This window comes from Leucopleurus acutus (assembly GCF_964270905.1).
Source record: "Leucopleurus acutus genome assembly, chromosome: 9".
Classification (NCBI taxonomy): domain Eukaryota; kingdom Metazoa; phylum Chordata; class Mammalia; order Artiodactyla; family Delphinidae; genus Leucopleurus; species Leucopleurus acutus.
In genome coordinates this window covers 59,977,036-59,993,586 of record NC_139144.1, presented here as the reverse complement: position 1 = coordinate 59,993,586, position 16,551 = coordinate 59,977,036, and the positions used below count along the sequence as shown (strand labels likewise).

The window sequence follows — 16,551 nt, the reverse complement described above, 5'->3', positions numbered from 1 at the left end:
CTCACACATAGCTTCACCCTGGGATGTACCCTTGAATTCAGTGGGTATTGTACATGCCTCAGGCTGGAAGAAAGGGAAATACCAATTCACTTACAATTCTTTTTGATATTTATTTTTACAGAGACCCAGTTCGGTGATTTCTGTTAATACCATCAACTGTGACCTAGAACGCTAAAAGAAGATGAGCTGACCAGGAATTTGGATGAAGGGATTTAATAGAGCTGAGTGGTACAACATTCCTTTTGAGAAGCATTTGCCTGCACCTTGAATCAATCCTCCAAGATTAAATGAGTTTAGGTAACAATCAGATACTTTCCCACCAGCTTGCAAAACAGCTTACTTCCCCTGCTCCACCCCGGTATTTCTAAGGTCAGTAAGAAAACGTCAGAGGCCTATATCTGGTAATTGTCAATTATGTTTTGTTTCCCTGCTGGGCCCTTTCAACGCTAGAGTTACTGCAGGATTGGTCATTCATTCATTCATTCAACATTTTTTTGTCCTCTTCCTGTGTGTGAGGCACTGTGCTAGGTGCTATAAACCAGGAGCTGAGGATACAGAGTTTAAAAAGATCTCTGCTCTCATGGAACTTAAATTCTATTGGGGGAAGGCAAACCATAAAATCAAATAAATACTTTTAAATACTACGAAAAAAAATAAAACAAAGTAAGAGATAGTGATTGGATAAGAGGCTGCTTTAGATAGGGAAGTTCAGGAATGGCATTATCTGAGGAGGCAACGTTTGAGCAGAGACCTGAAGAAGAAGGAGCCAGTCATATGAGCATCTGGGGAAATATAAAAACTTAATTTGGTGACAAGAGCAGTAGTATGTACTTGGTTAAGAGGCAGCACATCACTGATGTAAGGAACTAGTTACTAGATAAGGATGGATGGAGAGCTTGCAGTTAATATGGGTTTAAAGCATAAACTACATTCAAACAACTGTTTTCCATTCCCTTAGGGAAAATAGGGAGTAGTGAAGCAAAAAACAACACCCCTTCTCCTGTTCTTGGTCACAGAATTTCTAGGTAGACATATAGTTTAGAACCACTGTATCAGCTCTGCATGGCTTATATTTGGACTGTAATATGAGAGAGAAATAAACTGCAATCTTTTTTAATTTGCCAGTATGTTGGATTGTGTTATGCATGTGATCTGTATACTGATTAATATACAGTAGGTTAAAATAATGCATGGGGTAGCGATAAGATTGAAAGAAATTTTGAGAAAAGGAAAAAAATCCCACGTATCAACCAACTTTTTAAATACAACTATCTTTTTTTTTTCTTTTTCTTTTTTGCGGTACGCGGGTTTCTCACTGTTGTGGCCTCTCCCGTTGCGGAGCGCAGGCTCCGGACGCGCAGGCTCAGCGGCCATGGCTCACGGGCGCCGCCGCTCCGCGGCATATGGGATCTTCCCGGACCGGGGCACGAACCCGCATCCCCTGCATTGGCAGGCGGACTCTCAACCACTGCACCACCAGGGAAGCCCTAAATACAACTATCTTAAAACTTGTATATTATCTTCCGAGACTCATCCACGTGCACATTTTAACGTAATTGTAATGAATTTACATACCATTTGACATTCTGCTTTTTCAGATTTAATCCTATATGTTACATATTCTTCTCTGTTTTAACGTAGTTGTCATAGTTATTTTTAGCAGCTTTATACCATTATAAAGTGTTGCTGTACTATAATTTACAAATTCATTCAAGGGATAAATTTTTAAAAATTAGTTTTATTAGTAGTCTAGTTGTTGATTTTTTGATGAATCTGGTTTGGTCTTTGAGAGTCTCTTAAATGCTTAGCTTGAGCCTGAAATGTATACCTGGTAGGAGGTAAGTAGAATAAACAATAAATGTTAGCTGGCATTATTATTATTGTTATTAGGATTGGACTCCATTGTCTATCCCTAGAGATGGAAAAGTCAAGAACAAGATCTGGTTTCCGATGGCAGGTGGGGTGAGTTGGAGGACGATGATGCAAACGAACTTTAATGAGCTGTAACCAATCAATACTCGTTTGCCATTTGTAAGACATCTAGTTGTTAGTTGTAAAATTTATACGTTGTGCTCATTCTTCAGATGTTCTGGGCTGCAGTGCCAACCCAGTGTCAAGCCTCCCTCTGTTACTTTAACCATGTCTCCTCTCCCTTTACTCGAATTGCTTTACCCCATCTTGGACATTCAGTGTTTCCTCTGTGTGGTTTCAGGACATATGTGAGCTTGCTTAGAGTTTTGGGTGTCCTAATAGAAATGGAACACTAAGAAGAGCATTTCACAAAAAAGCTTTTAAATTTCTCATTTAATATTGTTTTAGCTAACAGTCTAATATGGCATTGAGTGGAGATGATAGGGTTTCTCATGTTGGTGAGTTCTTGATGGTAGAATAATCAATTAATTTGGGAGTATTTCTGGTAAAAATATATTTTAGAATTTTAAAATTAAATTTATTTTTGTTAGAGTGATATTTTAATTAACATTTTATATAGGTAATATAATCACATTATTTCAAAGACCAAAGAGTATAAAAACGCATATAGCGATGTCTCCCCCAAACATTCTCATCTGTCCAGTCCCTCTACTCCCCTTGTAATGAATCATTGTTCATACTTTTCTTCCCTACAGAGTTCCCTGATGTATATATAAGCAAATATAAATATATTTTCCCTCTTTTTTTCACACTCTTCTGTATCATAAGAAGCATCTTTTGAAGAAATAGATTTTCAGTGTATTATCAACACATAAAGTTTAATAGATAAAAGTAGTCTCTGGTAATATTATAGGTGTGATAATATTTCAAGGGCATATTCAGAGCCTAGAATTTGGAATTATTTTCTTCTTTGAAAGTTCATTGAAATAACACTATAAGGAAATTTCACATGATGTACTTTATGCTGCTAAAACAAAAGAACACAAATGGTCAGGATACAGCTGGAAAATGTGTCGGATTTCAAAGTCCAGGTTTTCACAGCTGTGCCGTACTTACAGCCCAAGTGTGTACGTCACTAAGGCATGAATATTGTTGCTGGCTACCCTATAAAAGATGTCATATTTCAGGTTGGCACTTTGTCATTTCTGAAGTCTGATATCAACAGTTAAGATCTAAAATCATTTATTTTAAGAGCATAAAGGGCTGATAATATAATACGATACTCTTGCCTGTAACAGAAACCCCAACTCAAAGTGGCTTAAATGATATGTAAAATTTCTTGGTTCATATAACCCGAAGTCCAGTGGTAGATTAAGCTTCTGGATTGATTGATATAATAATTCAATTCACCAAGGATCCATGTTCTTTCTGTCTTTGCTCTCTGCTACCAGCGATGTCTACATTAACTTCAGGTTGATTTTTCTCATATCTGTACTTCCCGTAGGAACTGGGATTATTCACTTTTCTGAGATGGAGTGGTGTGGAGCGGGGAGAGGCCAGCAAGGAATACTGAACATCAAGGAACTCTGGGGAACTGCCCCTTAGTTGAGACTTGGGAATGAACCACCGTGTGTGCACCCGATGAACTTTACAATGACTGGACAGAGAGCAATGTGAGCAAGTGGGTTTTTTTCGAGACTGCAGTGTATCTTGTTTAAGATCAGGAGAGCAAGGTCAACTTTAGCTGCACATTGGAATCATTGGGGAGATTAAAATTGAAAATACTGATGCCCGAGTCCAGTTCCCAGAGATTCTGATTCATTTGTCCAGGGCTGGAGTCCAGATATTAGAATTTCAAAAATGTTCTTCAGGGGATTCTGATGAGTAGCCAGGACTGAGAACCATCTTCTAGGAATGAAAGAAGTCCAGTACTCTTAGGAAGAATAAACCAGAGAAGTCAAACACAAGAGTAAGTTTTATTTTAATTCCTAATGAGATAATCATCATCATTGTCATCATAATAAACATCTCACATTTATTAAGCACTTAACATAAAGCTAAAAATAGTCATTATTTTAATGAAAATAAAGGCAGAGTCAGACAACGTACATTTTTACAGTGATAACAAAAATAAGGAACGAGAAATACCTGTACCATATTGCACTCCTTTCTTTACTAATTAACAGCATGTTTGCTAATCTTTGTACATTCTAGTTGCCCCAACTCTTGAATCCACTCCTTTCCCTCTATTCCACTCTTCTTACCTTAAATCAGCACATTACAATCTTTCACCTGTGTCATTGTGGAGTCTCCTAGCTGGGTTTGGTATTTCTTCCCTGCACTCTCTTTCACAAAGCTTCCAAATGAACTGTCTCTTAGTAAAGCTATTATCATATCAGTACCATTATCCCTTTACTAAAAAAATTTCAAATTCCTTTGCCTGGTCTTCTAATGCCTGTACAGTATATGGTCCAAATCTACTTTTTTTGTCTTATCTCACACTTTCCTCTTTTATTCACTCCATGCTTTAGTCAAATTGAATTAGTCATGATATCATAAACACACTTTGCATATTTACCCATTAACGCTCTGCTTAAGCTTACCTTTTACATATACAGGTATCCCCTACATTTTGAAAGTTCACTTTATGGCACATTGTTTTTATGAAAGACTTACATTAGTACCTGTTTTAGCTAACTGAAAGAAATCCAAAGAGGATTTTTGCTTTTTACCAAAAAATAAGCAAAAAGCAAAAATAGTGTTAAAGCATGTGTTTCGTAGTCAGCTGTTATAGAGGCAGTGCATACCCCAGGCAGTGAGAGTTCCCCAGGAACTACACTCAGCATCTCAGCATCAGGCCACGATAGCTTTCAACTGTGTCTGTGAACATCTGTGCTTTATCTCAATTTATTTTGTGCCTCCATTAGCAAGATGTGTCCTAAGGTAATTGCTTCTTTGCTTTACACAACTGTGGCTTAGGAAAGGTTTCATAGGAACACCCTACTCTTGCATAGCAAGGGAATCCTGTACTATTTTCTCATAATTGAGCTGGAAGAAATATTACGTTTATCAAAGAGCCACAGCACTTTAACTCAGTTTATCATGTGGCATATATCTTGTTGTACTGTGCAATATGGTGATGTCTGTGTGCCACTTGCCTTATAGACTGACATCTTTGCATCCTCTTCTTTGCTTATATTTGTTGAATGGATGAATGAACTTCCCAGTTTCTTCTTCTTATGAACTTTAGTTCTGCATGTTTCTGTGGTTCCAGACCACTTGTAAAAGTTTAATAGGAGGGACTGGTGATAAAAATGTCTCCCGTCTCAGCTGGCAGCGTGATAATGTTTAATTATTTTCTGACTAGTTCCACAGTTACTATTTACAGGCATACCTTGGAGATATTGCAGGTTCGGTTCCAGATCACCATGATAAAGTGAGTGACATGAATTTTTTTGTTCCCCAGGGCATACAAAAGTTATGTTTACATTATACTCTAGTCTATTAAGTGTGCAATATCATTATGTCTTAAAAACCAATGTATATACATTAATTTAAAAATACTTTATTGCTAAAAAATGTTAACCATCATCTGAGCCTTCAGCAAGTTGAAATCTTTTTGCAATAGTAACATCAAAGATCTCTGATCACAGATCACCATAACAAATATAATAGTAAAGAAAAGGTTTGAAATATTGTGAGAATTACCACAATGTGATACAGAGACACAAAGTGAGCAAATGCAGTTGGAAAAATGGTGCTGACAGACTCGCTCATCGTAGGATTGCTACAAACCTTCAATTTGTAAAAAACCCACTATCTGTGAAGTGCAATATAGCAAAGTGCAATAAAGTGAGGTATACCTGTACTGAATACCTGTTGTCTGCCAGACATACGAATATAATCTGTAATTCCTACAACAATCATCTCATTCTTATCTTTCAGACAAGTAAACTGGTACTCAGGGTAAATAGCTTGCCCAAGTTCCTCCATAAATTGACAGAGCTGAAATTCCAGACTTGCTCTGTTTCTATCCAAAGCCATACAGGACAGGGTTAAAGCTGAAAATAGAGATGGAGGCTAGATATCAGGGTACTGTTTTGGTTTTCTTTGTTTTGTTTTTTTAGCTCATCTGGACAAGGTCAGATTCCCATCTGCTCATCCACACATCAGTCTATTATGACTTTATTCCAAGTTCTACCAGGAAAGCTACTTCTCATCCAAATGTTCAATTAAACAAACAAACAAAAAAGCCAAATCTGCATTAGATACCTTGAATCCAGCCCAATCCAATTCTGCAGAAACCGTCAGAAACCATTAGGATTTAATAACAGGGATTGAGAGGCATCAAAATGGGAGAATACAGAGCTGTTAATGCGAAAAATTTCACAGGGTAAACAAAATTGGTATGAGAGCTCAGCCTCTAAATTCAGTCTTTTTCTTGTTACTTACATATTCATAGGATATAGAGGTTTTGCCTACATGACCTCAAACTTTCAGTTTCAAAGTGAATTTGACTTTGTTACCTGAATATTCCCCAAATAACCAGATTTATTTTTAGCCTTCGATATGTTTACCTAACATTTTCACTTCTCATCCAGAGACAGCCTTGCAGAAAACTATGAACATCAGTTGAATAAAGACAATTCCAGTCCTGTAGGTTTAGACCTAGAAAATTAAATTTAATGGGAATCTGACAACCTAGCTCTAAAGCTGTTACTAGAACAGGGTTATTATTTAGTTCAACAAAGAGGACATCCATTTTTCTTACTCAAATGTGTCCCTGTACTATAAATTCCTGTCCTAAGTCACTCTTGTGAAGGCCAACTGTGAAAATAAGTGGTAACAGCAGCCAGGAAGAAGCCTCTTTTAAAACCCTTGAGTGAGAACTATGGGTCCAATTTGATTTGACAGCCTAAGGGACATTAGGAGAGACAGTTCTGGCCATCAGATTTTTATGGTAGAGCAGAGATGTAACTTTAATTCTCATATAAGCTTCAACTAGTTTTTGGATACTCTGTAGAGTGACTGTCACACTTATGTTCAGGACTGAGATTTCCAGAGTCAGAACTGCTCTGCACCTCAGTTGCTTTTTTGTCTCTCAAGTAATAACGCACAACTAGACAAAGTGGCTACCCAGGTACCACAGAGATTTTGTGATGAGATGTGAAACTAAAGATAAAGCATTTCCTAGAATCTCTAAGATATAGGAACTGCATTTTTTCCAGTGTGATATGCCTTTTATTAGTGAATACCTTTATTAGTCTTCATAACTGTAGGCTAATGAGTCCCAATTGACACATATATAGAAAGGATACCAAATTGGTCATAAATATGACTTTTCCTCTAAGTCAGAGAAAAAATTAGGTGACCAGAATAGTTGGCTGATATTTGATGCTTACCAGGTTCTCAATATTCAAACGTTTAAAAATAATTTTCTATAGGCTTTACTTATTTTCTTCCCCCATTAGCTTGAGAGTCAGTGGCTAGATAATGTTACCACAAGGTAGGAAGTTTAAGTTCAGTTCATAGCACAACACGGAGTTACTGTTCAGCAACTTAAAGTCTCTTGATTTTTTTTTATTTTTTTTATTTTTATCTTTGCGGTACGCGGACCTCTCACTGCTGTGGCCTCTCCCGTTGTGGAGCACAGGCTCCGGACGCGCAGGCCCAGCGGCCATGGCTCACGGGCCCAGCCGCTCCGCGGCATGTGGGATCCTCCCGGACCCGGGCATGAACCCGTGTCCCCTGCATCGGCAGGCGGACTCTCAACCACTGCGCCACCAGGGAAGCCCCTATTTTTGTTTTTTGATTTATAAAATTGGAAGATTAATATCTTGATCTCAGAGGAAGGCTGTGAAAGTAAATTAGATTAATAACCAGTAAATATGGAAAGGCTCTGAGCAAATGAACAAAGAGTTATTAAGTATATTTGGTTATAACTATGTTTAAGGAATACTGGAATGTAAATTAGTACAAACCTTTTAGAACGCATTTTGGAAATCCCTATTAAAATTCAGAGTAATAATATTAGGGAAAGGGAAAGGCACTTTTACTTTTCACTTTATGCCAGTTTGATACTTTTTTTTGCATGAGAATGTGCTACATTATCATTTTTAACTAAATAATTTAAAATAAAGAATACTGTGCTATTTTTAAAGAAGGAATTCTTAAAGGGAAGTGAATCATTAAAGTTTGTCTTTATTCCTTAGAGCAGTTGGAGACCAACCAGTTACATATTTCAGTATTAATTTTTATTTTAGAATGGTAACATATTAATGGCTCAGTGTCCCATGATAACAGCTTCAACATAGACTATCATATTCTGTATTCTGAGCATAGGATATGAAAGTTCAAATAAAAATGCTTCTGGTCAGCCTAAAACACTTTTAAGAAATTCTCAAATGTCTGTGTCTTTCCTTCTCAGATTTCTTCAAGTTGCACTCTAACTGCTAATGTCAGGGAGAGCAACAAGGAGAATCAGAGCAAAAACTACTTCCAAATCTTCATTAGTGCAGTGATAAATAACCTTCCGAAAGTATCTACTATTACAGGAATTTTTGGAAAATCTTGAGGGGGAGAGGGAAAAAAAAGAAAAAATTAAAACCAACCCAAGAAAGGACCAGCTTTAGAGTATTTTTTTATAAACAAGCACTTTCATCCAATCATTTTGCATAATACATTCAAAATGCAAAGTAAATGTGAAAGTTCCATTCAATTGCAGTTAAATTTATGATTAATACATTTGCTTTGGTTAGTCAGTTGATCAGCTAATGCTCTGCTTTTAGCTAACAGAGAGTGGATTCTATACCTAAGCCCCTCTAAGAAAATGCAATAGTAACAATTACTATTTAGTTTTTAAAAATATTGGCAACCCATTTCTGAGCCTCCTGGCAAATATGGAAAAAAAAAAAAACAGGTGTAGATTAACTTTCCCATTATCTGGAGCTTGAAACAGATTGCTAATCTTTCAAGTTCAGAAAATGCCACAACTAAATTTGTGAAGAAAGGTTTTATCAAACCAAAATGGAGAAACAAGGTACTAGACTTTAACACACAAGAACATTCAATCAGGGGAGATGAGCAAAGGTGCTAGCAGCATGTGTCAAACAGAAAGTAGAGCTATTCCCTAAAAGTTTTTTTTTGAAAAACGTATTCTCTAGGATTTCAAAGCTTAGTGCTGATGTAGACTTTGTTCTGCTGTTATTCAGCAAAAAGAAACATAGGCAACATCTGTGGCAGACTGCTAGTTATTTCCTACTGGCTTCTTCCAGACTAACAGAATTCTGAGCTGAGCATGAGGTCACCCTGAATAAATACCTTCCAGACCCCTTTGAGCTAGTGTCACCATGTAACTAAGTTCTGGCCAGTGAGATGTAGATGGAACTGTCCTGTGGCAGCTTGAGAACCTTCCTAAAGAAAAGGCTAGTGCGTGCCTTTTGTCACTCTCCTTTGACACTCCTCCATCTTCCTGCCGGGAAGATAGATGATGCCATCTTGGACAATGAAGTTGAAACCTCACCTACAGAAATTTTATTCTAAGTATAAATAAGGAAAAAATGAAACCATTTTGGCAATCAGGGAGAACTTTAGAGAGTTCTAGACCAATAATAAATGAAATAGTGCCCTCTGACCTCAGAGTCTCAGTAAGAGAATGAATATGAGTACTGCATTGGAAAAAGTTTAGTGAGTGGATGGTGAGATATAAAAAGCAGGTTGGAAGGCAGACTGGCATGAATTTGAAGTTGGAAAGAAACTCAGAGAGGTTCATCAAGGCTGGACTGGCATAGTTATTGCCTTTGTAAATATGATGTTTTCAAACTGCATTCGTTATTCAAGCCTGGAGTTTAGGAATGATGGTCTCAGTCGTTTTTGTTGAAGGAATATGTGTTTTGATGTATGAAGAACTGTTTAACAGTTATATACAACAATAAGGAGACTAAAGTCATAGGCATTCATGTATTTTCTACAAATAGCTTTATTTACTAAAATGATATTTAGTTGGTAGTAAGATTACGTATGCTGGTTCTATTATTTAGAAATCTCTTATTCAGATAATAGATTTTGTAGGTGTATATTAGTTTCCAATTGCTGCTGTAACAAATTACCACAAACTTAGGGGCTTGAAATAACACAAATGTATTATCTTACAGTTCTGGAAGTCAGAAGTCCGAAATGACTTTCACTAGGCTAAAATGAAGGCTAGAGGCTCCAGGGGAGAATCCTTTTCCTTGCCTATTCTAGCTTCTAGAGGCCACCTGCATTCCTTGTTTGTGGCCTCTCCCTCTATCTTCAAAGCATCTTAAAATCTCTATGCTTCTGTCATCACATTTCTTTCTCTTACTCTGACCCTCCTACCTCCCTTTTCTTAGGACTCTTGAGATTATATTGGGTCCACCTGGATAATCCAGGACAATCTCCCTATTTCAAGATCCTTAATTTATTCACCTATACAAAATACCTTTTGCCATGTAAGGTAACATATTTACAGGTTCTGAGGATTAGGATGTGGACATCTTTGGGGGACAGCCATTATTTGGCCTACTGCATGGTGGTAGACTGAATTACTCTTCCAATTCTTCATTCTTCCCCAGAAATAGGACTATACATCCATATCCTTTGCAGTAATTTTGCATTGTCCTCTTTTGCTTAAGGAGTATTTCCCCACCCCTTGGCTCTGGGATTGACCATGTTACTTGCTTTGGCCAATGAGATCTTAGCAGTTTTGATGCAATCAAAGGCTTGAAAAGTGCTAATGGGACTGGGCATGCTCTCTTGCACCTTTGTCATTGCCGTGACAAGAACATGCCCAAGTCAGAGTCAAGTGGAGTAGAGCTGAATAGTCCTAGCTGAGCCCAACCTGGATTAGTTAACCTTCATCTGATCATTGGCCACCCCACAGATCTCTGAGAATTATTGTTAAGTCAGTGAATTTTGAGAGAGTTTATGCTTCATTTTTGTGGCAGTAGCTAACTGATACAGTAGAGATCTTGGATTTTCCTCTTTCCTGTTCTTATTCTCCACCTATGGTTATTTCACTGATAGATAAATAATTGCTTTTTTGGTGTGCCTAGATTATTAAGAAGCACATGCCTTGATGTTAACTAATCTTATTGTGGTAACTATTTTACATTATATACGTATGTACCTGTATGTATACATATATACATTTTAAACCTATCCAATGTTATATGTCAATTATATCTCATTAAAGTTGGAAAAATTAAAACAACAACAACAGCAAAACTCCATAAGCTTTACCTGATTGTAGGAGAATAAGGACAAATATACTTAATTTTTTGTCACTACAGTGAAGGTCATTTATACTTATGTGGATCTACCCAGTAGTTTTCCAGGTCAGTTTTTTTTTTCAACCAAAGCTGAGATATATGAAAAAAGGACAAAAATTAAATGGGGGGGGGGGAAGGTGGGAAAGGAATGGAAGAATATTTGAGTATAGTAATATACAAGCAAATTCTTGGAAACTATATAAGGTAGTGCTTAAAATTCTGTAAAAATTTTTTTATTTGTTTGCTAGTAGAGGGACACTATAGAAAAAAGGGAGAATTTGTTTGAGCCTTTAAATTTTATTCAATTTTATTCTTATCGGTCTTAAAGTAATCATTTGCAAAACACTCCTGTTTAATATTGACAACTTTGAAAGTCACTGAAAAAAATTAAATGGCAGCTTAATGTTAACAGCTGTATGGTTACCAAATCCATCAAAGCCCCTCATGAATGTATCAGGCACAAACCCACTGAATTCTGTTGCTGAAGACAGCTTGGTATTTTAAAATTGCCTAGTGAGAATAGATGTACTATAATAAGCGGAAGGACTCCGAGCACAATAAAGGCTCGAGACACTCCGAGTCTTTACATATAGAAAGAAACCTACACCAATTTCTAGTTGTTTCATGTTCTAAAATCTCTGCCAACTTAGCTATAAAATGATGTCTAGAAATGTATTAGAAAATTATGCTTCATCTAAAGTCATGTTTTTAATAAGTACAATAACATGACAAAAATAAAATAAATTCCTGTAACAAAAATAATTATTATAGGTAAGGGTAGGGAAAATTGAGTAAATAGTTCATGTGGAGTCAATGATTGAACTCAGATTAGTGCAATCAGAGCTCAAATGTGAGTCCATCAAAGTTTAAATAATAAGGCAGTTATGCTCTTCAGTTTCAGCCTTCTAGAAGACTATCTTCTCAGTAAATGTTGGTAAGGCTGTTGTGGGGACCAGAGGTACCCTAAAGAAACTGGAGGGAACACAGTGTGAAATATGCCCGTGAACACCTTGCTTGCTTTACATGGCTAGTCCCAAAACCATCCCTTGGTAGGTCCATGCAGCCTGCCCTCTCTCAGGATATTTTAAATTCCAAAATACTGTCTCAGTTATCATTCATCCAAAACCACATTGTGCTTAATCCAGGTATTATACAAGACCTGACTCCTCAAACTAATCTAGACTGAGGTGCAAAGGGAAAGAGTCATCTGTCCACTCTCCCAAGTCTCTAATTAGTACAATTTCAGGAAGTGTAGGTCAGGATCATCTGGGGGAATAGGGTGAACTGGGGATGCTTAAGTTACACCAGTGACTTTGCATTATTATCTCTCAGGTTAAGCATGAGGATAACTCTCCCTAAGTCTATTATGAGCCAAGAACAAAATAGAATTTTCAAGGTCACTCACTCGGGCCTCTGAGTAGAAAGTAGAGATTCTGATGACGAGAATTAAGGGGGAGAATCAAAAGTTCTTGTCTTTTTTATGTACCTGCTCACAGGGTAACCGTACCAAACCACAGAGGAGTAAAAGAGGAGAGAAGAGGGTCTGTTTTCAATTTTATATAGTAAAAAAAATGAGCATTTTCTTGGCATGTTCCTAGTGCCCATACTCTGAGGATCAAGCCTGATAAGTAGAAGGCAAGACGGATTTGGGTCCATCTCTTCTCTGGAGATCCACCTAGAATATAATACCAGCCTATAAATCAACACTACAAGAGCAAGGCAGAAGCCATAGTCCAAGAAGGCTAGAAGGAATCAAAACAAACATGTCCCTTTACTAAAAGTAGGCAAGGTAAAAGGCTTGGTCTCAGAACTCAGGCAGGAGAAACTCAGTTACTAGAACTGGGATATAAGATCAGAGTCAGATTATCAGGGCTGACTTTACAATGGTAAGGTCTCTGAGTATTGAGAATCTGGATAGGGAAACCAATTTCAGTTAAATCGAGAAGAGAGCTGTTACCTGGGCAGAGAATCCAGTAGCTTCTGACAAGCCCAAAATGTGATGGACAGATCTCTTACCTTATTCCTAATTTGTAGAACCCTAAAGATATACAGCATTTTGTTAAGAGCGCAAATCCAGTCTACATTGAATTCTTATTATTCTTATTTTAAAATGATTGACTGGAGCAGCAAAATGCCTGAGTATATGTTTGTGTGTACGCAAATGAGATGGAAAGCAAAAGAGAATGAGTTTCCTTATCTCACTAAATTCATAAATTATACTAATAGGATTAGTAACTATGACCTAAAAACTCAAAAGACAGGTTAGTGAGCCATATCTACAAGAACCTGTTGATACAGGTTGGGTTCTGTATCACATCTTTCTTTTTAAAAAAATTTTATTTTATTTTTGGCCGAGCTGCGCGGCTTGCAGGATCTTAGTTCCCTGACCAGGGATAGAACCCGTGCCCCCTGCAGTGGAAGCGCAGAGCTTCAACAACTGGACTGCCAGGGAAGTCCCCACATCTTTTAAGGGTAAATGACTTCACATTCCAGAATTCCAGTGAGAATATGATTTTTTTCCTGCTGACTGCCACACAATGATAAACTCATACCTACCAGTCCTAGAATATTCAAATGAAGAAAGGGATAAAAATTTAGAAAGTAAAAACACGTCTTCATTTCTAAAAACTTTGAAAAGAGCTCTTACTAGATGACTTAAATTTAGGACATGATAGGTTTTAAAAGTTTTAAAAATGTATTAGGCTGCAAAATAAATACAAAATTTCAACTGCTTCCTTTATCTAATCCACTCTTATAAGTGTATGTTTGGTGGCTTTGCAATCTGTCAACCTATATTTCCTGGAATTCCTTTTTCTATTTCTGGTTAGGGTGGGCACAAAAGAGATTCTTGTGTGAGATTTGCAGAAGTGAAGCAGCAGTCATTTTGTAGCTCACATATATTGTTGCTTATCTTCTGGCTCACTTCATTGGCTTGAGGCAGCAGCCAGACCTGCAACTGCTCCATCTTTTGCTAGATCCTCCTTTCAGGTCTCTGAATCATGAGTCCAGTGTGTGTTTAACCCTGCAATGAAGGACCCCAGCTTCTGCAGGGCGTAAGTACTACCAAGGTCAGAGGCAGCAAGAGCTAATTTGGGTTTTATGTTGTCCTCATGAGCTATGCTTCTGCATTCCAGCTTGTCATGAATCTCCTTCATCTTCCCTTCCTGACTCTGCTCTGTTGGACTTCAAGCTCCAACATCAGATGCAAAGATAACAGCCTTACAGAGACAGTTGAACCACCTTTCACAATTGTGTAGGGTCAAATCGCTGTAACAAATTCCTTTATATTATCTATCTATCTCTATTTCCATTCTAGTGGTTTTGCTTCTCTGATTGAACCCTGATAGAAACTGGGATAGTGACAGTACAAAATGAAAAGAGGTCTTCTGATCCCCTAAGGCCATTGGCAGGAAGCAGGTCAAGAAAACTATTCAAATGATGGGCTTCCCTGGTGGCACAGTGGTTGGGAGTCCGCCTGCCGATGCAGGGGACGCGGGTTCGTGCCCTGGTCTGGGAGGATCCCACACGCCGCTGAGTGGCTGGGCCCATGAGCCATGGCCGCTGAGCCTGCGCATCCGGAGCCTGTGCTCTGCAACGGGAGAGGCCACAGCAGTGAGAGGCCCGTGTACCGCAAAAAAAACCAAAAAACAATTCAAATGAAAACATAGACTACCTTTCACAGAGAAGGAAGGATGACTCAGAGTGCAGAACTGAGATCTGTGGAGAAGTTATTCCAGGTGGGAGTATAATTTTGTCCTAATCAAAGAACCTGCGACATTTTCCCAGCTGGATTTCAGAATTGCTATGAATCAGTAATCTCTGTATACTTCTTATTGTTCCTGTCCTCTCTGAACAGGAATGTCTATAGTGGTTATCCTATGCCTGTCCCACTGTTGTAATGTTATATGGGGAGCAGATAACTTGTCTTTTTACTTGATATGTCTTTAGATTGAGAGAACTGTACTCGAGGAGCTTTATTTAAGAAGCATCATCCACACTTGGACTTGATTTAGATGATGAGACTCTGGACTTTGAGCTGATGCCATAATGGGATGAGACCTTGCACATAGCTTTGGGAGGGGATGGGTGTATTTTGCACTGGGATAGATGTGAATCATTGGGAACCAAAGGGCTGGCTATGATAGCCAGCTTCCAGTATGGCTCCAGTGATTCTTACCTCCTGGTGTTCACAGCCTTATGCAGTCCCTTCCCTCTATATACCAGGCCTGGTTTGTGTGACCAATAGAATATGACATTAGTAAATTATGCCTCTTCTGATATTAAGTCATAAAGACATTGCAGCTTCTGTCTTGATTTTGGATACCTTTTAGATCACTTGCTCTTGCCATGTTAAGAAGACACTCAAGCAGCCCTGTGAAGTCCATGTAGTGAGGAACTGATGCCTTTTGCCAACAGCAAAGGGGATGGAGAGCTCCAGCCAACAGTACTGTGGGAGAACGTTCTTCAAAGCTGATCCTCTAGCTATGGTCGAGTCTTTAGATGACTGCAACCCAGCCTATAGCTTGACTGTAACCTGAGAGACTCTGAGCCAGAGCCATCCAGCTTAACTGATCATGGATTCCTGACCATCAGAAACTGTGTGAGGTACTAAATGTTTGTTTTAAGCTAAGTTTTGTTATGTAGCAACAGATAACTAATACAGTGCCTAAGTATAAATATAATCTTTCTTCCACATGCCTATGAAAGCCAAATAAAGATAAGAGAGGTAGAGAAAAGTAAATTGTTTTAGCTCACTGTCTTGTTTTTTCTTCAGTGTTCAGATTCTTTTAAAACTAAGCCTGTGGGCAAATACTTATTCAGCTAAGCTAAATTTGAAAGATGTAAGGAAAGGAGGTTAGCTTTAGTAATAAGGAAATATACATGTTCACACACACACATCTGCTTTGAACTGAAGGATTTACTTTTGAGAAGTCAAATCATGAGATTTTTCCAGAATCCAGTCTGTGCATAATGGTAGGGAAGCTGCTATCTCTCTCAGGCTGAGATTTAAAGTGTCATTGATTATTCCTTTTTACCTAATATGACTAGTTTAAAATGTAAGGTATGATTTGATTTCCTTCCTACTTTTTGTTATGGAAACATTTGGAAATGAGAAATAAGAATATATTTCTTCTAGCCTCTATTTCTCTTTGTGTCTTATAATCAATTTCAGTAACTTTAACAATAAACAGTAAAAATGATAGAGTATACAAAGCATTGCCCAAGTAAATCCATCATGAACCTGTGTCTGAGAATGGTTTCCTAAATAGGGAAATGTGTTTCATACAAAGAGTACATTTTCTGTTATTGCCATTTTTTTTTTGCGGTACACGGGCCTCTCACTGTTGTGTCCTCTCCCGTTGCAGAGCACAGGCTCCGGATGCGCAGG

The 16,551-nt window shown here is 37.9% G+C and overlaps 1 protein-coding gene across 1 annotated transcript in view; it reads left to right on the top strand.

Annotated features, from left to right (window-relative positions):
- Positions 1-242: 242 nt before the first annotated feature.
- SKAP2 (src kinase associated phosphoprotein 2) overlaps positions 243-16,551 on the top strand; it is a 173,546-nt gene continuing 157,237 nt past the window's right edge. Inside the window, exon 1 of the mRNA XM_082846107.1 lies at positions 243-297. Within this exon, the coding sequence (XP_082702233.1) occupies positions 288-297 (10 nt within the window). The 5' untranslated portion in view covers positions 243-287. The remainder of the gene's footprint in view (positions 298-16,551) is intronic.